The sequence below is a fragment of the Lontra canadensis genome, unplaced genomic scaffold (assembly GCF_010015895.1).
Source record: "Lontra canadensis isolate GAN:19392208 unplaced genomic scaffold, GSC_riverotter_1.0 scaffold163, whole genome shotgun sequence".
NCBI classification, from domain to species: domain Eukaryota; kingdom Metazoa; phylum Chordata; class Mammalia; order Carnivora; family Mustelidae; genus Lontra; species Lontra canadensis.
The window spans coordinates 2,284,301-2,304,244 of record NW_022631157.1 but is presented as its reverse complement, the minus strand read 5'-3'; the positions used below and the strand labels follow the sequence as shown (position 1 = coordinate 2,304,244).

Sequence of the window (19,944 nt, the reverse complement as noted above, 5' to 3'; positions counted from 1 at the left end):
CAAGCACTACATATACGGGAGGGCTTCACTTGGTAGAAAAGATGTATTTCGGAAAGCTGGCTGTAAAGACAACTTCTGGTAACCAAATGACATTTATTCATCACGAAATAAGTAGCACACTTTCATAAGCAAAATTATACCCTAAAAATGAATGAAAATTACAGTGAACATAGCCAACGTTATGTCCCATCTACTTTCTTCTGTAATAAATGTCACAATAAATTACAAATTAAAAGATGCTATCTCTAATCTGCACACTCTTGAATTTGTAAATGGGTAAGGGATATGCACTCTGGGGTTCACTGGCTTTCAAATGTAAATCTGTAAAAGAGGCAGAACAGAAACCAATGCTCCAACAGCAGAGCAAGGGCACCTCTCTTCCAGAGGTAAAGAGACCTCCTTAAGCTGTACCCCAAAATTCAACTATAACAAAACTCACCAGAGGCACTATTTATGGTAGCCAAAAGCTGAAAATGATAAAAAAACATACAACAATCATGGGACAGTTAAATAAGTTACATAACATCCTTATGATGACACACTACTGAACATTAAAGATACATAAAACTAGGGCGCCTGGGTGGCTCAGTGGGTTAAAGCCTCTGCCTTCGACTCAGGTCATGATCCCAGGGTCCTGGGATCGAGTCCCGCATCAGGCTTTCTGCTCAGCGGGGAGCCTGCTTCCTCCTCTCTCTCTCTGCCTGCCTCTCTGCCTACTTGTGATCTCTGTCTGTCAAATAAATAAATAAAATCTTAAAAAAAAAAAAAGATACATAAAACTATACTTATTGACAGAGCAAGATGGCCACAATATTTTGTGAGAGTGAAAGAACCTCCTGCTAGCTAGGAATTCGTTTCTTGCTCTTTGGTGCTGAATTAAATACTGTCTAATGGGTTAACTACTTTCAAGGATACTTGCTCTGTCGGTGATTGTCTTTGGGGTGCCTGGGTGACTCAGTGGGTTAAGCATCTGCCTTCAGCTCAGGTCATGGTCCCGGGGTCCTGGGACTGACCCCTGCTTCGGGCTCCCTGCTCAGTGAGGAGTCTGCTTCTCCCTCTCCCTCTGCCTGCCCCCCTGCTCATACTCTCTCTCTCGCTCTCTTTCTTGCTCTCTCTTAAATAAACAAAATCTTAAAAAGAAACAAAATGATTGTCTTCTTATGCTAGGACCTCCTGTAAGATATGGCATTTCCCCCTACCAACTGGGATATAAGAAAATCTTGAAACAATCCATCCCCTAATTTGTTATTTCCATACCTATGGGTATTCTTTAAGCGGAGCACACTGCCTAGCAAGAATTATAAAGTCTGGGAAAGATTTCCTAATGTAGAAAATGGTTACAAAACCAAGAGATACACAATTAGTTCAGTATTGGGATTATGTGTTAATAGGTATTATTTTTAATGTCTAAAGAAAATGAAAAGACAAGATAAACTGGCACATTAAAATACATTTAATGCCCATAGCCCTCCCTGATGTTCATCAGTGGAGTGTCCTCAGGGGTAAGCTAGAAGTAAAACCTCTTCTCTTTCCTTTTTTTTTTTTTTTTAAGTATTTTTTTAAAAATATTTTATTTATTTATATAAGAGAGAAAGAGTAAGAGAGGGGTGAGGGACAGAAGAGGAAGCAGACCCACTGCTGAGCAGGGAGCCTGACTTGGGGTTCGATCCCAGGACTCTGGGATCATGACCTGAGCTGAAGACAGACACTTAACCAACTGAGCCACCCAGGTGCCCATACTCTTTCTTTCTTAACAGTAAAATCAAGCCTCTGAACTCAAAAGAAATGACCAAATGACTGAGAGAACAGAGGACAATCATGGAAGACTAATGAAGAGGAGTTTATTTTCACCCTTTTCACACACGAACCCGGAATATTTAAAAAATGTTTCTTAGCATGAACTGCATACTATCCCGATACTTACCTGTAATGGCGGAAGCCTGAGACTCTTGCTCTGTCAATATAGAATAGCCTAGATAGCCCAAATACTCTAGGCATCGCTGGACGTCTAAGTAGGTCGTGAGCCTAAGAAAGGGAGGAGGTGGACATGCAAAAAGTTCCTAAAGACCATTTATAGGAAAAAAAAAAAAAAAATCCCAACAGCTCACATAATCTTACCACCAGACCCAGATAATTTCTGTCACACTTCTTTTAATTTCCCATGTGCCCAACCATGGGTTTCCCTACACCGCCATTTTTCAGGAAGAGAAGAGAGGGAGGGGATGCAAGACCGGCAGGGGTAGAATGGGATTCCTATACCTATGCAGAGATGAGCAATGAGATGCTGGTAAAATCTACAGTAAGGATATTTTATATTGGCCACTTCCCAAGAGACACAGCGTACTGCAAATACTGGAGGCTTGCAGACCTGATAATTAAATCTGAAAAGGTTTGCAAAAGGCGTAAAAATAACTGAAAGGCACTTGAAATTAGTTAAGCCTTCTTGTGACGTGAAAAAGGAACAGTCCCTGGTGTTGGGAAAGTTAGTCTCACCAAGGCTTAAGTAGTGATTATCATCATGGGCGACCAGAGGATGTCCTTAGTGCCCTGGATACAATGCCAACTACGCTGTGAGTAGACCGTAGAGGAACCCCCATTAAGAAGAACAGTAAAAACAAACCACCACCAAAAAAACCCCTCAAGTGTTCAGCATCAAGTAAAACATGCTCTCCCCATATTCTGGAAGTGTAAGAACTGTGTAATAGCAATGAGGTTTCCAACTCCTTCAATCAAAAAAGCATTAAAATCTAGTTCAGTTTTGATGAGAGACTTATTACTGTTTCCCTGTACATCATCCAAAAGCAAACACAAGCTTCCTGATACATTGACAGAACATCTAAAGTTCATCGTAGACACAGCAGCAGCACTATAAATCCTGCCCACAGGCAGTTATGACTGAAGCATTCGGTAAGACCTAACCAACTTACAGAATGATGAATGTGACACGTCGTAATTTTAAACTGGCTGTAACTAAAGGAAAACAGGTGAGCTCTGTACTCACGTCCACTGGGAAAGAAATCCCTGGTAAGTTATCCAGCCTCTTTCATTTGTACAAACTGTGTTATTCACATCTGGCCCCCACGGTATGTAAGGGAAAACTTTAAACAAATCTTTAAGCTCATCAGGTGACAAAGCACAGTCTCTATCCTGAGGATACACAAAGAAGTATACAAAATGTTTAGATATCTAAGAGAATAATTCCCACACACAGAGCCCCCAGCCTAGTAAAGCTACGCTTCTAAAAACAAATGAAATTTTACATTTTCTGAAGAAAATTCCTCTCACATATTAAGAAAACCTATATAAGAATCCATCAGAAACTAGATTTTTTCAGTGGAGTGTCCTCAGGGGTAAGCTAGAAGAAAATAATAAAATAAGAGAAAATAATAAAATAAATAGAACTTTTGCTAGTCTAGCTTAAGAAGTTTGAGCAATTTTTGTCTATGTGACATGAGCATCCCCTCGCTTAAGGAACAGAGTCAAATCATTTACCAAAAAAATATTATTACAATCATGGCAAACTGTGGCTAAAAGCTTACCAAATCGTGCTTGTCAAAGGTGCTCTGCAGAAACAAATATGCATGATGATTTAATTCAGTAGTGCAATCAGGAGGTATTTTTAGCCTATTGACAAAAGAAAGTTTAAGAGTAAAATAAATCATTAACCAAGTATTAAAATTAATTTAAGAAACAAATATAAAACTGCAACAAGTCTTTTTTAGTGGGATGACAGCATCTATAAAATACCATTGCTGAAGCCACTTAGACCTTCCCAGGGAAAGTCAATGGGGCAGAATGGCCATCCTCACAAGAGCGGCAGTACCACTCATTCTGACCTGACATACGAAATTTTCTTAAATTTCTGAAGGGCAGGTTGAAATAAAAATTTTACAAGTAACACCGATTACCCTGTAATGGGTTTGCTCTTCTTGTAAACAAACTGTAAGTCATAACTATGGCTTCTGTCAACATTATAATGAGCTGAAAATGATGGAAAGAGGTTATTTCTGCCTGATTTGTCCTTTGACCCATCCTAAGTTCAGTTCAATCAAAGGCACTGAGCTAGTGCACAAAGCTAGTGTCCCTAGTACACAAAAACAAGACAGGCTCCCTACCCCTAGGGAACCACATTTAAGTAGGAGACGGACCACAGACAATCTCACTACGGCAACAGAATGAGGCAAGTGGTGGATATGGGTAACAAGGACGCTACGGGGGCCCACACGGAAAAGGACATCTCTGGCATGGGGGTGGGAAGGTGTCACAGACACTATCACCTGACTTGCAGACTTGAAGGATAAAAGGCAATAATTAGGTTGGGAGAGAGAGAGGGAAAAAGTGAGAATCCCTGGGCAAAAGCCTGGAGTCCAAAACAACAGATGATTGGTAGACTGTAAGCAGTTTAGTAGTAGTATTTACTTTTAGAATGAAGGCAGGAAGTGAAGCATGAGCAGAGCAGATCATGAATGACCTTGTGTAACATGTTAAGAAGCCTGAGCTTTATCCTGGCTCTATGGGAAGTGACATGGGCAAATCTGTATTTATATATCTACTAATCTAGTAGCAGTATGAAGGACAGAAGGAGACAGTTTAATAAGAAGGCTAGAGAGATTCAAGTGGTAGCTCTACGAGGCTATTCTATGGAAAACGAAAGGCAGACAGCATAAAGAAACCGAGAATTGTTAGTGTGAGCCACAAAGCCCTAAGCAAGTTTTCTTACTGGAGTATTCTTACTGTCTTACTTAAGAAAGTAATAAGCAACTTCCTGTAGAATTTACCTATCCATGTTAATGGCACAGAAAAGAAAACCTGACAAAGGTCCTGGGACAAATTCATTCATTCAATGCACTTTTTGCTCAAAACTTTGGGAAATTCCTTAAGCCAAGATTTAGTAACCAACAAGAGAAGTTTCAACTTAGACCTGATTCATGGACCAGAAAGAACACTGCTTTCTCCACGATGATGATAAATGAAAAAAACAAGAGTCTTTCTGAACCCTTACATAGACAGCTAGGGGTGCTATGCTAAAAGAAAAAGGGACAATATGAAGATAATGTGCCAAGGGAAAGTAGAGAAGAAGGGCTGAAGACCCAAAAGGCCAGATAAGGGGATGTCACTTTCCTGAAAAGCCTCCCTCCCTAGGGTACGGGACAAGCAATACATGGCAAAGCAGTCTCCTGTTTCAGATGACACCGGCTCTGTTTTAAACAAACACAACTGACACACAGCATTCTCAGAGAAAAACAACCACAAACAGAACCACAAAACTCCTTAACAGGCTATTTAGGAAATATTAACTTCTTTCGTCCAGAGCTAAGAAAAGGCTGTAAGACTTACAGAGGAAAAGGACTAAGGGAAAGAAGTGAACCAATATACTCTTGACGTCTTGACTCCAAATGCAAGTCTGTCCAGCATCTGTCATCTCCTTCCTCAGTAAGATGAGTAAAAAAAGATACTCTTATTCCCCATGAGAAGAGGAGGAAAAATTTATGCCATGCTATAAATCAGGGGCTCTCAACTGGGGATGATTTCATTCCTGAAGGAACATTTGGCAACTTCTAGAGACACTGGACATGTTCAGTTGTCAGAGCTGGGGGAGGAGGTGTTACTGGCAACTAAGGATGTGCTAAGCATCCTATAAGACACAGGGCAGACTCTACATCAAAGAACTGTCTGGTCCAAAACGTCAATAGTGCCAAGGTTGACAAATCCTGCTGTAAACCGCTCTATAAGTCTAAATTAGATCTGAGTAGCTCAAAGCCTACCTAAGCTGTGCGCTAAATAAAATTTTAAAAATACTTGGCAGGCAAACTCAATTAGAAAGCCAAAGGTACATACAAGGGGAATAAATACTCGGGTGTCAAATCCAGATCATCATCATAACCAAATCGTCGAAGCACAGTCCAAGTAGTTTCATGTCTCCCTCTCTGGATAAAAAGTGTATGTAAAAAAAGAAAACCTGAAATAAAATAAATCAGTAAGTACAGGAGATGTGAATAAGGGTACAAAGTCATAAGGGAGAAAAGCATGTAACATGTAATGGCAAGAGCTAGAATCATGAACATAGGCATACAGCTTTGCACACCAAAGGTCAAATCAAAACAAAGTTCATAAATCTGTCAATGAAACAGAGCTGACTTCAGAATCCTTTCCCATATACACCCAAGTCAGCAAGAAAGAGCAATGGATAAAAGGGCCAAAAATGCATCCCAAGGAATACACTGACATTCCCAGTTACATGATAAAAATAAATGAAGTTGTTTTAAAGATTTTTGAACTCATTTCTATAATGGAAAACAGTGGTTTTCAATTTCATCTCTTATTTCACTGTGGCTCTACAATATGTTCTATAAGGAACATTCTGTACTTGGTAAATGTGACTGGTAGACAAAATGTCTGCCTTGAAAATAATTTATACTTAAAGGATGCTTTTACATAGTAAGAATTTTAAGATAAATTTGTCCCAAAAATCTCAGCCCCTCAGATGGACCTCTGCATTCCCTAAGATCTGAGCAATTTCCCCACCTCTAATTTATGCTGACAGTAAGGATAATTATCTCCATCAATGGCTTATCTCTTCTAACTCTTTAATAACCAAGTTAGATCTTAAGCCTATCAGTAAATACTTATATTTCCTCTTAAAGTATACATAATGCTAAGACCTTCACCTTATGCCAAAGTTTGAAAACATCAAGTTTAAAAGGCGGGAAAATACCATCCACTCACCTTTCAATGTCAATCCACTGTCAGCCACACCATCACTTATATGTTTTCGGACTACATTCTTGACATCTTCCAGAGCTTGGGGAGCTAACGGAGTATTGAAACAAATTCTCTAGTAAAAAACGTAAAAATAAATTTAAAAACAAAACAGCATTAAAACCACACATAATATAAAACATTATTCTACAAAACAACATTAAATCTGTTGTAATAACAACAACAAACCAAATTCTAAATTAGAATAGGATCATCTCTGCTTTGCGTTATTTATTTAAAACATGTCATATGTAGAAGGAAAGAAACCTTCCCTACTCTCTCTATAGCATTTCTAAAACACAGAGCTCTTTGTGTACCCATGTTATACAAAACCAAGAAAGAAAAGATAACTCGGAGTTCAAACTTCAAGTCATCTTTAATGCATCCACTGTATCCCATGAAATGACACACGGTCCAAGAGTCCCCTCAATTCCTGTGCGTAAGAGAGTTTTATACCCCAGGTAAAGACTTAGCTAGCTTGATGGGAAAGACAGTTTCACATGAAAGAGACATGCTTATCAACATAACATTGTTTAAGCTAATAATATTGTTAGAACTTTTCTCAACAAGAAACCCCCCCAAGATATAGAAAAGCCTGAAGAAGAGGGCTACCTGGAAGAAGTTGAGTTCGGCATCATTGAGAGTGCCATCATTATCTTGATCAGATATCTTAAATATGCGGGTGAGGGCTTTTATACAGGCTGGTTTCATCTATACATCATTGAGAAAAGAAACAATTATGTTAATCAAGATAGTTGGGAATTCAAAATATGACTTTCATAAGTAATGTTAAGAATAATTCTGGGGCGCCTGGGTGGCTCAGTGGGTTAAAGCCTCTGCCTTCAGCTCAGGTCATGATCTCAGGGTCCTGGGATCGAGCCCCGCATCAGGCTCTCTGCTCAGCGGGGAGCCTGCTTCCCCCTCTCTCTCTGCCTGCCTCTCTGCCTACTTGTGATCTCTCTCTGTGTCAAATAAATAAATAAAATATTAAAAAGAAAAAAAAAAAGAATAATTCTGAGGGGCGCCTGGGTGGCTCAGTTGTTAAGCATCTGCTTTTGGCTCAGGTCATGATCCCAGGGTCCTGGGATTGAGCCCCGCATAGGGCTCTCTGCTCAATGGGGAGCCTGCTTCTCCCTCTCCTGGTCCCCCTGCTTGTTCTCTTTCTCTGTCAAATATATAAATAAAATCTCTTTTTTTTCTTAAAAAAAGAAAAAAGAGTATTAAATGAGCCATAAGCTAGAAAGTCTACAATTATGGGTGATTTTTTACTTAAAGAATGGTAAGATATAACTTCTATAAATGTGATCCTAATATTAGATATTCACAATTAATAAAGATGATATCCTGGGGCGCCTGGGTGGCTCAGAGAGTTAGGCCTCTGCCTTTAGATCAGCTCATCTCAGGGTCCTGGGATCAAGCCCTGCATCGGGCTCTCTGCTCAGCAGGGAGCCTGCTTCCCCCACTCTCTCTGCCTGCCTCTCTGCCTACTTGTGATCTCTCTCTGTCAAATAAATAAATAAAATCTTTTTTTAAAAAAAGGTAATTTGAAGAAAAATGAAATGATGCAATTTTCATTAAAGTTTGAAATGCATCAGAAGCTAAAGTGGTCTAGGATGCCTGGGTAGCTCAGTCGTTTAAGTGCCTGCCTTCGGCTCAGGTCATGATCCCAGCATCCTGGGATCCAGTCTTTCACTACACTCCTTGCTGAGCAGGAAGCCTGCTCCTCCTTCTGCCTGCCGCTCCCCCTGCTTGTGCTCTTTCTCTGACAAGTAAATAAAATCTTAAATAAAAATTTAAAATAAGTAAAAAAAAAAAGTAAATAAAATCTTAAAATAAAAAAAAGGAAGCTAAAGTGGTCTAAGCTATTGGCTCAATAAGGTATTTAAATAGTAACTACTTTAAAATATAACACCAAAATCTGACTATGTTTAAAATGTATTAAGAATTCTATCTCGGGGTGGCTGGGTGGCTCAGTGGGTTAAGCTGCTGCCTTCGGCTTGGGTCATGATCCCAATATCCTAGGATCGAGTCCCACATCGGGCTCCTTGCTCAGCAGGAAGCCTGCTTCTCTCTCTGCCTCTTCCTGCCACTCTATCTGCTTGTGCGTGCTCTCTCTCTCTGACAAATAAATAAATAAAATCTTCAAAAAAAAAAAAAAGAATTATATCTCAACAAGGCTGTAAAAAATTTAACAGTAACAAAAAATTCATTTTGCATTGAGTAGCTGAACCCCTCACACAATAAACATTATCATACAAGTCACATCTTTTTCATTATTAGGTAAGCAAGGACTCCATGGGCCATACAGAGTCCATCATCACTGGAATTAATTTTGAATTAATCATCAGGCTTTAATATTTAGTATTTTTTTTTAATGATTCTACCTCAAATCTGTGTTAAAAGGTTTTTCTGTTTACATTTATTTATTTTTGAGAGAGAGAGAGCATGTACACACGTGTGAGCCCACGACCTGGGGTGAGGGGTAGAGGGAGAGAGAGAATCTTAAGGAGGCTCTGTGCTGAGCTCAGAGCTGGACTAGGGCTAGATCTCATAACCCAGAGCTGAAATCAAGAGCAGGAGGCTCACCCTACTGAGCCACCCACCTGCCCCCTGTGCTAAAAGTTTATTGTTGGGGCACCTGGCTGGCTCAGCTGGAGGAGGGTGCAGCTCTTGATCTCAGGGTCATGACTTCCAGCCTCATGCTGGGTATAGAGTTTACTTAGGACAGAAAAAAAAAAAAGAGTTTATTATTGTCATCTACAAAAATGGTTCTGGTATAAGCTTAGACACAAAGTTTATACTTGTCTAAGACAAGGTTTAGTCTCTAATAGTTTCACATTTTACCTCAGGCAGGTCCCCCTAAGAAACAAGTAACAGATGGTGGCAAAAGTTTTAGTCTCAGTCTAGGGAAGGAGCAGGGACGATAAGCAGATTAGGAGAACTAATAATAGGCCTAGGAAAAAAGCAGCAATTAAAGCACTGAGAACAAACCAATAGAGGGGATTTAATTTACCTAGGCCAAGGCCTCAGGTAAATCTGCATAGTATGAGACTTTCCCAAATTTCCTTGAGCATAAGATAATGTACCTGGCTGAATCAGAATGGAATTGGTGTTTTTAACAAGTGTGCCTAGTAACTATTATGAGGTAAATTAGGGAAATACTGGACTAAGAGTAAACTAGGAAGCACTCCAATGATGGAACAGTAAACCAGGATTAAGGAAAAGTAAATCAGGGTCAGATTAAAGGATAACTCAGATTAATTACTTATACCGGGGTCAGCACTTTTTCTGTGAAGAGCCGCACAGCAAGTACTTTAGGCTTTGGGGGCCAATAGGCAAAATCAAGAATATCATGTAGGTATTTATTTATTACTTTTTAAAAAAGGTTTTATTTATTTATTTGACAGAGGTCACTAGTAGGCAGAGAGGCAGGCAGAGAGAGAGAAGGGGAAGCAGGCGCCCCGCTGAGCAGAGAGCTGGACTTGGGGCTCCATGCCAGGACCCCGGGGCCATGACCCGAGCCAAAGGCAGAGGCCTCAACCCACTGAGCCACCCAGGCACCCCTCATGTAGGTACTTCTATCTTATATAGCAAAAGAGAATCAAATTTCCATCAAGTTTTTATTGACAGAATTCAAAATGTAACAATAATGGAGTATATATTTGCTATACAGGTCTACTACTAAGAAAAACAGAATTCTTTTTGGAGGAATAACGTTTTAATTAGGGTTCAGTTAGTGTTCTCCATCATGAAGACTGAAGATGTTCATCTGTTAATGCTGATCTGCAATGAGATTTCACATATTTCATCTTTGAAAATCATTTTGTAGATCCATATGGCCAATACTGACACATATCCATAAACAGAGCATTTTAATGGAGCACATTAACTGCTTTGAAGGCACTTATAAAATTAGATTCTTTTCTTGATATTTTCCTCTTAGCACGTCATTACACTACAGACTAATCAGTTCCGACTGAAGGTTGGGTGGAAGCTCAAGTGCACAGTCAAATGGGTTACAAACATGGAAATCTCCTTTGCATTTGCATCAAGTTTCCCCCAACAAAAACAATTCAAGGGGCGCCTGGGTGGCTCAGTGGGTTAAAGCCTCTGCCTTCGGCTCAGGTCATGGTCTCAGGGCCCTGGGATCAAGCCCCGCATTGAGCTCTCTGCTCTGCGGGAAGCCTGCTTCCCCCTCTCTCTGCCTGCCTCTCTGCCTACTTGTTATCTCTCTCTCTGTCGAATAAATAAAATCTTTAAAAAACAACAACAAAAAAAAACGATGCGAGAACTGGAGTTTGAGCTCGGAAAATCTGTCTGCTTTGCCATCCATTTCTTTTGTTCTGGCACATAGGTAATGCACAGATGATAAAACACTAAGATGCTCAGGTGCTGGTGCCCACGGTACTCATGCGGTTAAGTCATAACGGCGTCGTTAAGTCATAACGGCGTCGGCGCGCTCAGCGGTGCGCACACAGCAGGGGGAGGGGAGCACACCACACGAGGGCTCTGCCGCAGCTACTGGGGCCTCTGCAGCACGAAAGCAGTCACAGACAAACAGAAAAGGACAAGTATGGCCGTGTCACAGGAAAATGTTATTCATGAACGATGAAATTGGAAAGTCATCGAATTTTCCCATATAACAAAATATTATTTCTTCATATTTTTTTTCCCAAACAGTGAAAAACGTGTAGTAAATAAATTCTTAGCTCACAGGCTGTACAAAAACAGGTGGCAGGCCAATTTGGTCCATAAGCCAAAGCCTGGCAGCCACTCACCGATACTATAAACTTTCCCTGGAAAAAATGTGCAACTTTTTTTTTAAAAAACTCAACAATAAGAAGGTAATTCAGGGGCGCCTGGGTGGCTCAGTGGGTTAAGCCTCTGCCTTCAGCTCAGGTCATGATCTCAGGGTCCTGGGATCAAGTCCCACATTAGGCTCTCTGCTCAGCAGGGAGCCTGCTTCTCCCCCCATCTCTGCCTGCCTCTCTGCCTGTCATCTCTCTCTCTCTCTCTCTCTCTGTCAAATAAATAAATCTTTTTTTTTAAAAGGGTAATTCAATTAAGACATGGGCAAAAACTGAAATAAACATTTCTCCATATACAATAGTCAATAAGCACATGATGTTCAACATCATTAAGTTATCAGCAAAATGCAAATCAAAACAACCATCACTAGGATGGCTGTTATAAAGTGTGTACACAGACACACACACACATACACATAGGAAAATAACAGGTACTGACATAGCAAAGACATGGAGAAATTGGAACCTGCCATTCAGTTTGGGGATTCCAAATAAGTTAAAGAGAACTAGCATGTGACCTAGCAATTCACTCCTCAATAGACATCTAAAAGAAATCAAAAGAGGTATTCAAACTTCTGTATGAATGTTAATAGCAGCTCTATTCACAATAATCAAAAAATGGAAGCAACCCACATGTCAATCAACAGATGAACAGATAAACAAAATGTGGTATATCTGTACAAGTCTATTGCAGGGGCACCTGGGTGGCTCAGTCAGTTGAGTGGCCGACTCTTAGTTTCGGCTTAGGTCATGATGTCAGGGTCCTGGGATTGAGCCCCGCATCAGGCTCTCTGCTTAGTGTGGAGTCTGCTTGAGGATTCTCTCTCTCCTCTCCCTCTGCCCCTCTCCCCAGCTCGGGAGTGAGTGCACACCCATGCATGGTCTCTTGCTCTCTCTCTCAAATAAATAAATAAATCTTAAAAAAAAAAGTCTATGGCAAATAGGTGAAGGGGATTAAGGGTTCATTCATTCAACCATTCATTTTAAAATATTTTATTTATTTATATGACAGAGATAAAGAGAGCATGTGAGAGCACAAGCAGGGGGAGTGGCAGAGGGGCAGGGAGAAGCAGAATCCCCATTGAGCAGGGAGCCAGATGCAGGGCTCAATCCCAGGACCCAGGGATCATCACACAAGCCAAAGGCAGACGCTTAACTGATGCCACCCAGGCACCCCAAGGGTACATTTACTATGATGAGTACGGAGTAACATAAAGAACTTCTGAATCACTGTATTGTATACTTGAAACTAATATATCACTGTACATTAATTATACTGGAATTAAAAAACAAATACATAAGTTCTCTTAAAAAGACAAAAGTCTATGGGGCGCCTGGGGGCTCAGTGGGTTGAAGCCTCTGCCTTCGGCTCAGGTCATGAACCCAGGGTCCTGGAATTGAGCCCCGCATCGGGCTCTCCGCTCAGTGGGGAGCCTGCTTCCCTTCCTCTCTATCTGCCTGCCTCTCTGCCTAGTTGTGATCTCTGTCTGTCAAATAAATAAATAAAATATTAAAAAAAAAAGACAAAAGTCTATAGCAAATATTGCTAAATTTTAGATATTACTGTTTTTTAGCTATGAAACAAAAAGGATTATTCAAATTGTGTTACATGCTGTACCCGTGTAAATTGATTACACAAGGTTTTCTCTTTTTTTTTTTTTTTTTTTTAAGATTTTATTCATTCATTTGACAGAGAGAGATCACAAGTAGGCAGAGAGGCAGGCTCCCTGCTAAGCAGAGAGCCTGACGCAGGGCTTAATCCCAGGACCCTGGGATCATGACCTGAGCCGAAGGCAGAGTCTTTAACCCAGGAGCCCCTACACAAGGTTTTCATTCGTGTGTTTTTAAGTCTGTGAACTTTACACTAGCAAAATAGGTAGGCTATTAGGTAAATCTTCAGACTTTGCTATTTGTTTTTAAAGATTTATCTATTTATTTATTTATTTGACAGAGAGAGAGAGAGAGATACAAGTAAGCAGAGAGGCAGGTGGGGGTCAGGGGGAGCAGGCTCCCTGCTGAGCAGAGAGCCTGATTCGGGGCTTGATCCCAGGACCCTGAGATCATGACCTGAGCTGAAGGCAGAGGCTTTAACCCACTGAGCCACCCAAGCGCCCCCCGCTGCTGTTTGTTTTAACTGCATTTCCTGAAATACTATTTGACCTGGAATACTATTCACAGTATTTAACATGAATGTCTTTGAAATACCTAGAAAAATTGTTTTTGGATTTTTTTTTTAAAGATAAGGACTTTTTTTTTTTTTAAAGATTGTATTCATTCATTTGTCAGAAATAGAGAGAGCACACGCAGGGGGAACAGTATGCAGAGCAGGCAGAGGGAAAAGGAAGGTTCCTTGCCAAGCAAGGAACCCAATATAGGGCTCAATCCCAGCACCCCGTGATCATGACCAAAGCCGAAGGCAGATGCCCAACCAACTGAGCCCCCCAGGAGTCCCCTAATTGTTTAACAGACAATACATTTAAATTTCAGCAGTTTAGAAGAATACTCAAGAGTTACTAAAAATCACTACTAGAGTTACTACCTACATATTCCAGCCCCTACTACCACAGCCTGGGGAGCAAGGGTTTACCTCTTTCTCCTCTGGGCAGTACAGGGGCCCTGTAGGATGAAGAACAGCTTTCTGCGCATAATAAAAGAGCTCTGATATGTTCTTCAGGTTTTTTGCTGAACACTGAAAAAAAAAGTTTAAAATGTTATATTCTGAAAGCAATGACAGAAGCTAAAAACAATTTTTAAACTATCGATATAAAGTAATAACAAGATTGCTTGAAGAAAGAGAAAAACTTTTCTTTGTTGAAATCACAGTATTAATGTCTACAAATGACTCAGAAGCCAATTCTGCATTCTCTTTTGTATTTGGTTTACATGACTTCACAAACAGCAGGAAATGTATTCCAACCCACACCTTCTCACATCCTATTTTAAACCACAGTTTAGTGAGAATTCATCAGCAGTACATTTCTAAATCTAATGGTAAGGCATACCTCCACACAGGTTTCAATTTCTGTGTACTGGTTCATAATGGGAAGGATGGTCTCCATACTACTGTATTCTACCAGATCAGATTTGTTCCCAACCAAAATCAAAGGCAGCCTGAAAAAGCAGGATATATTGCAATAATAAGGAAAGCAGAAGACCTAAAATATCTATTTTAAAGTGTATAATAACCATTCTAATTAACTTCACTTAATCCCCCAACATGAACCTGCTACTGTAGTCAGTTCCAGTCCCCTAGACAGCATGTTCATGTTCAACAAATATTTACTAAGTACTTTTTAAAAAAATTTTGGAAGTTAATTTATTTTCTTTAGTAATCTCTACACCCGACCTGGGGCTTGAACTCACGACCCCGAGATTAAGAGTCATGTGCTCTTCTGACTGAACCACCAGGCACCCCTACTGAGTATTTCTTATAAGCCAGGTACTGTTCTAAGCATGAAGCAAGACAGACAAGGTCCCTGCCCATTCTAATAGTGAAAAATCAGAAAATGGACAATAAGCAAATAAATGATACACTTTCCAATTCCATAAGTGCAATGAAGTAAGTAAATAGGGGGATATGGAATAGTCATGGGAGGGGGCTAATTATATGGCAATCAGGAGAAAATCTCTCTGACAAGGTGGCATCTGAGCCAAGGAATAGAGGATGAGATGGAATGGGCCCTGTGAAGAGGAAGGAAAGAGCTGTGCAAGAAGGGACAGTGTGCACAAAGGGCTCAAACTGAAAACACACCCTGGTGGGTCCAAAGAACAGAAAACTATCATAGAGGGTGGAGAGTACTAAGCAAAGGGAAAGAGGTATGTAAAGGGGCTGGAAAGTGGAGCAAAGGCCAGACACATAAGCTGCAGTAGGGAGTGTGCATTTTATTTTAAGTGTAAAACAGGAAGCCAGTGAAGAATTAGGAATAGGGACACAATATGATCTGATCAACATTTTATTTTATTTTTTTAAGATTTTATTTATTTGACAGAGAGAGAGATCACAAGTAGGTAGAGAGGCAGGCAGAGAGAGGGTGAAGCATGCCCCCTGCCGGGCAGAGAGCCCAATGCAGGACTCGATCCCAGGACCCTGAAATCATGACCTGAGCTGAAGGTAGAGACTTAACCCACTGAGCCACCCAGGTGCCCCTGATCAACATTTTAAAACGAGTCATATGTTGCCTTTTGGAGATACAGATTGAAATATTGACAATATGATTTGTTCAAAACGATCCTAATGGGAGGAGTAAGAAATGAAACAAGACTGGCCATGAACTGACAACTGTTGATGCCGGTGACAGATACAGAGTGAATCATTGGACAATCTTCTCTACTTTTGTATGTGTCTGAATTTTTTTCAATAATAAAAAGCTTTTTAAAATGTGGTAGTGGATTAGGACAGTAAAGATGGAGAGAAAGTATTCAGATTTGAGGTATATATATATATATTTTTTTAAAGATCTTATTTATTTGAGACAGAGAGAGTGAGCACAAGCATGGAGAACAGCAGGCAGAGAGAGAAGGAGACATAGGCTCTCTGCTAACCCTGACTAATGCAGGGCTTGATCCATATCTAAACTACCACTTGTTCCTATCAGTTCTGCTTCTAAAGTTGATTTCCAGGGGCACCTGGGTGGCTCAGTGGGTTAAAGCCTCTGCCTTCAGCTCAGGTCATGGTCTCAGGGCCCTGGGATAAAGCCCCGCATGGGACTCTCTGCTCAGCAGGGAGCCTGCTTCTCTCTCACTCTCTGCCTGCCTCTCTGCCTACTTGTGATCTGTCTGTCAAATAAATAAATAAACTCTTTTTAAAAAAAAGAAAGAAAAAAAAGAAAAGAAGTATGCTCATATGATTTGGAGAGGGGGAAAAAAAAAAAGAGGAGCCACATCTGAGAAAACTCAATTTGATCTTCAAATGTTAAAAGCTACTTTCAGAGGACACCAAAAGGGCCACAAAATTAGCCACAGAATTTTAGGAAGCTGTCATAGTGAAACTAATTTTTTTTAGATCAGGGGTCCAACCTGGTGCTTGATAAAGAGTCCAGAAAAACTGCCTTCTCTGAAGAGTCTCCCGTGGAAACAGCTCAAGCATGCAGCAAGAAGACCAAGGGTCAGGACCATGTAGATGTGGACCCCTCGAAGGCAGCCCTTGCTGATAGGCCCTTCCGTGTTGATGGAAATAATGTTTATCCAGACTGTCCACTACTGTACCCATCAGCCACAAGTGGCTACTAAGTACCTGAAATGTGGCTATGTGTATCCAAGGAACTGAATTTTTAGCTTTATTTAATTTTACTTAATTTGCAGTCAAATCGCCACAACTAACTAGAGTCTACTACAGTGGTCAGCATAGCTCTGCGGGGTTACTGTCGCCTTTTCACCTTGTCAGGAAGTCATTTCAAAGTTTAAAACTATGACCAAGAGGAGCCATCAGAGCTCAAGACACAGTCACAAAGTCTCCCTCTGTAAATACATGAGCCAGGGTCAACAACAAAGTTCATCTGGTTAGAACCAGATCTTTACAGTCTCAAGGCACAAAAATGTCCAGCCAACAGAGAAATCTAAAAAATTAAAGAAAGGATCAGATGTGTACAATACACAGATATTAGTCTGATTTTCCTAATGTTTAAGAATGCCTCATAAATAATACGTTCCATTAAATAATACTGCAAGAAAAATTTTTGGTTTCCATTTGATTTAAAAATGAAAATACTTATACCCAGAACTATCATTTTGTTCATATGAAAAATACAGAAGGTGTGTACTCTTACTTCTTCCCACCACACATTATCTTCCAAAGAATTTCCAAGAAATTTACCTCTATACATTCCTAATAAAGATCTCTAGCAATCTTTAGAGAACTTATAAAGCAGTACAAGTGCATTATTTCACTGGATTCTCAAAATTACCAAATGCAGCCAAGACTGGCATTAGCCTCGTCTCCACTACAGAGGAGGAAGGAAGGCTCAATGAAGTCAAGTGGATTAAGCCAGATCTCAGAGGGCACTCGCTCTCCTCCCAGTCCCGTGCCCTTACACACACCACCCTGTAAGTAATCAGTGACAAGGGGAAACCGTTCCTCACCCAAGGGGCACCTCCACAGAGAAGGCAATTATGATACAGATAAAGAGGAATTCTAAAGTGGAGACTTCTTAAGCACTGGTTTAAGAAAAAGAAATAATGGAAGATCAATGATCAAAATATTTAAGGTCAGAAGTTAAAAATCATTCTAGTACCAGAACTTGGTTTTCTGCTTTGCTCACAAATATATGTGCTGCCTCAAATAATTCCTCCCAAAACCAGCATCTGTGCAGAAACAGAGAAAGACCTATAGGTAAAGCAAACGTGGCAAATGTTAACTAGTGGATGTAAGTGAAGGGTTTACAGGTGTTCTCTGTACTATTTCTTGCAACTTTTCTCTAAGTTTGAAATTTTTCAATATACAAAGTTTCAGAGGAAAAAAATATACCTGCTGTCTTTGTCTGTTCTTTCATTTATGAGAGGAATCCATCGACTTGTTACCTAAAAAGAAAATCAACCAAAGCTAAGCCACAGTGAGGATCTTCTCTGAAAATTCTAAATGGAAGATCAGTTTTAAAAGTGCACCCATAGAAATTTAACCAGATATACTGAAGAAAGTCACACGCTCATACCTTATCGATAGAATGCTTGTTGTTAACAGCATAAACTATGCAGATCACATTAGCCTACAAGAAAAAATTAAGAAATTAATGGTATTTTTAAACAACACAAATGTAACTGGTAGCATCTAAATTAACGTATTTGGGCCAAAGGAAGACTAAAATTTGAAACCTAAAAAAAAAACCCACACATAACATGCCTCCAAGAGGAAAGAGTTCCTAAGAACTTACTGCAAAAATAGACAATCAAAGTCAGCAGTTAATAACAAAGAATTGAAAAGACCTAAGTGAGAGAATAAACAAGACACTCACAAAATTATCACAAAAAACCTCCTACAGCTATTTTTTTAAACTCACCTGCGATATCTCTTGATGAAGCTGTTCATCACTCTGTTCTGCTTCTACAAATGACAAAGTAAAAAAAGTGTTCATTATTTTAAACATTTTCATAAAAACTAATGGCCAAGCTAACATTCTACATGGCACGCATCCAACATCCTTCATCCCTCATGACATTTATGTAGTAGTGTAGAGCCAGGTGAGGTGCCAAAGACAAGGGCAAGTCAGGGAAAGGAAAGAGCTGGACTATGATAAGGAAGCTGGCTGGCACTGAAAGACAAGTCTACCAGGGGATAACTCAGGCACGAAGAGCAGAAGGCATTGTGTGATAAATCTAGGCCAGCATCTGATCCAGAGCTGAGACGGGTCAGGCCAAAGAGATCAGAAACCCAAGCTAGAAGACTAGGTGCTGCGGTCAGAAGCCCAGACAAAGAGTCCACACACACAGGGTCAGAAGGCCAGGTGAGAATCTGGGCAATACAAGCTTAAGAGCTTGTATCTTAAGAAAGCAGGCCCCAGAAGCAAAACCGAAGCATGATAGTGATGAGTCAAGAGTTCCCTTTCTAGCACGTATCTCTGGCTGGAATGGGTCTCAAATGGTGGATGTGCATATAACCGCAGAGCGCAGGGGATATGCATGATGATAGCTATGATGAAAACGCATACAAATGAATGGGGCGCCTGGGTGGCTCAGTCAGTGAAGCATCCGACTCTTGGTTTCAGCTCAGGTCATGATCTCAGGGTCAGGAAATCAAGCCCTGCACTGGGCTCTGCACTTAGTGGGGAGTCTGCTTGAGATTCCCTGTCCCTCTGGCTTTTGCTCTCTCGCTCAAATAAATAAACAAATAAATAAATTTTTTAAAAAGCATTCAAATGAAGAGAAACACAGTGACGGACATTAATTTAGATTACCTTACGTTAAATATTCTCCCCCCCAAAATGCCTGTTATGTCTGACATACAAACTAATACCATACATGAGCATAATGATATTTTAATTTATGCTAAATAACTGGCCACATTTTAAATATCTTTTCGTGTGCTGAGTAATCAATGGGTAATGGCTTCAACTCCAATGTGGTAAGAGAATAATTTTGTAAATGAAGCAGGTTATAAGGGTGACTGCCACAGAAAGCATCCAACCCCCTCAGCTTCTGGTATAGTGCTGTCTAGCAGCTGGACAAGCAAGCCATTGTATGTCATTTTTAATGCTGCCATAGTCACATTAAAAAAATCAAAAGGATGGGGTGCATGGGTGGCTCAAGTGTTTGATTCTTGATTTTGGCTCAGGTCACGGTCTCAGGGTCGTAGGATCAAGCCCCATGACAGGTTCTGCACTGGGCGTGGAGCCTGCTTAAGGTTCTCTCCCCCTCTCCCTATGCCCCTTTCCTGTTCAAAAAGTAA

At 40.4% G+C, this 19,944-nt stretch overlaps 1 protein-coding gene across 7 annotated transcripts in view; it reads right to left on the bottom strand.

Moving 5' to 3' along the window:
* Positions 1-19,944, bottom strand: part of RHOT1 (ras homolog family member T1) — a 63,568-nt gene that overhangs the window by 20,544 nt on the left and 23,080 nt on the right. For all 7 annotated transcript variants that reach the window (XR_004381212.1, XM_032845395.1, XM_032845394.1 and 4 more), the window contains exons 4-14: positions 18,560-18,603; positions 18,215-18,268; positions 18,031-18,083; positions 14,570-14,678; positions 14,155-14,256; positions 7,372-7,470; positions 6,727-6,835; positions 5,839-5,959; positions 3,540-3,624; positions 3,002-3,147; positions 1,925-2,025 (exon numbers count right to left, since the gene is read on the bottom strand). Coding sequence is in view for 6 of the 7 variants with exons in the window: in XM_032845395.1 (XP_032701286.1) it covers positions 1,925-2,025; positions 3,002-3,147; positions 3,540-3,624; positions 5,839-5,959; positions 6,727-6,835; positions 7,372-7,470; positions 14,155-14,256; positions 14,570-14,678; positions 18,031-18,083; positions 18,215-18,268; positions 18,560-18,603 (1,023 nt within the window). In the remaining variant the exon portion in view is untranslated. The remainder of the gene's footprint in view (positions 1-1,924; positions 2,026-3,001; positions 3,148-3,539; positions 3,625-5,838; positions 5,960-6,726; positions 6,836-7,371; positions 7,471-14,154; positions 14,257-14,569; positions 14,679-18,030; positions 18,084-18,214; positions 18,269-18,559; positions 18,604-19,944) is intronic.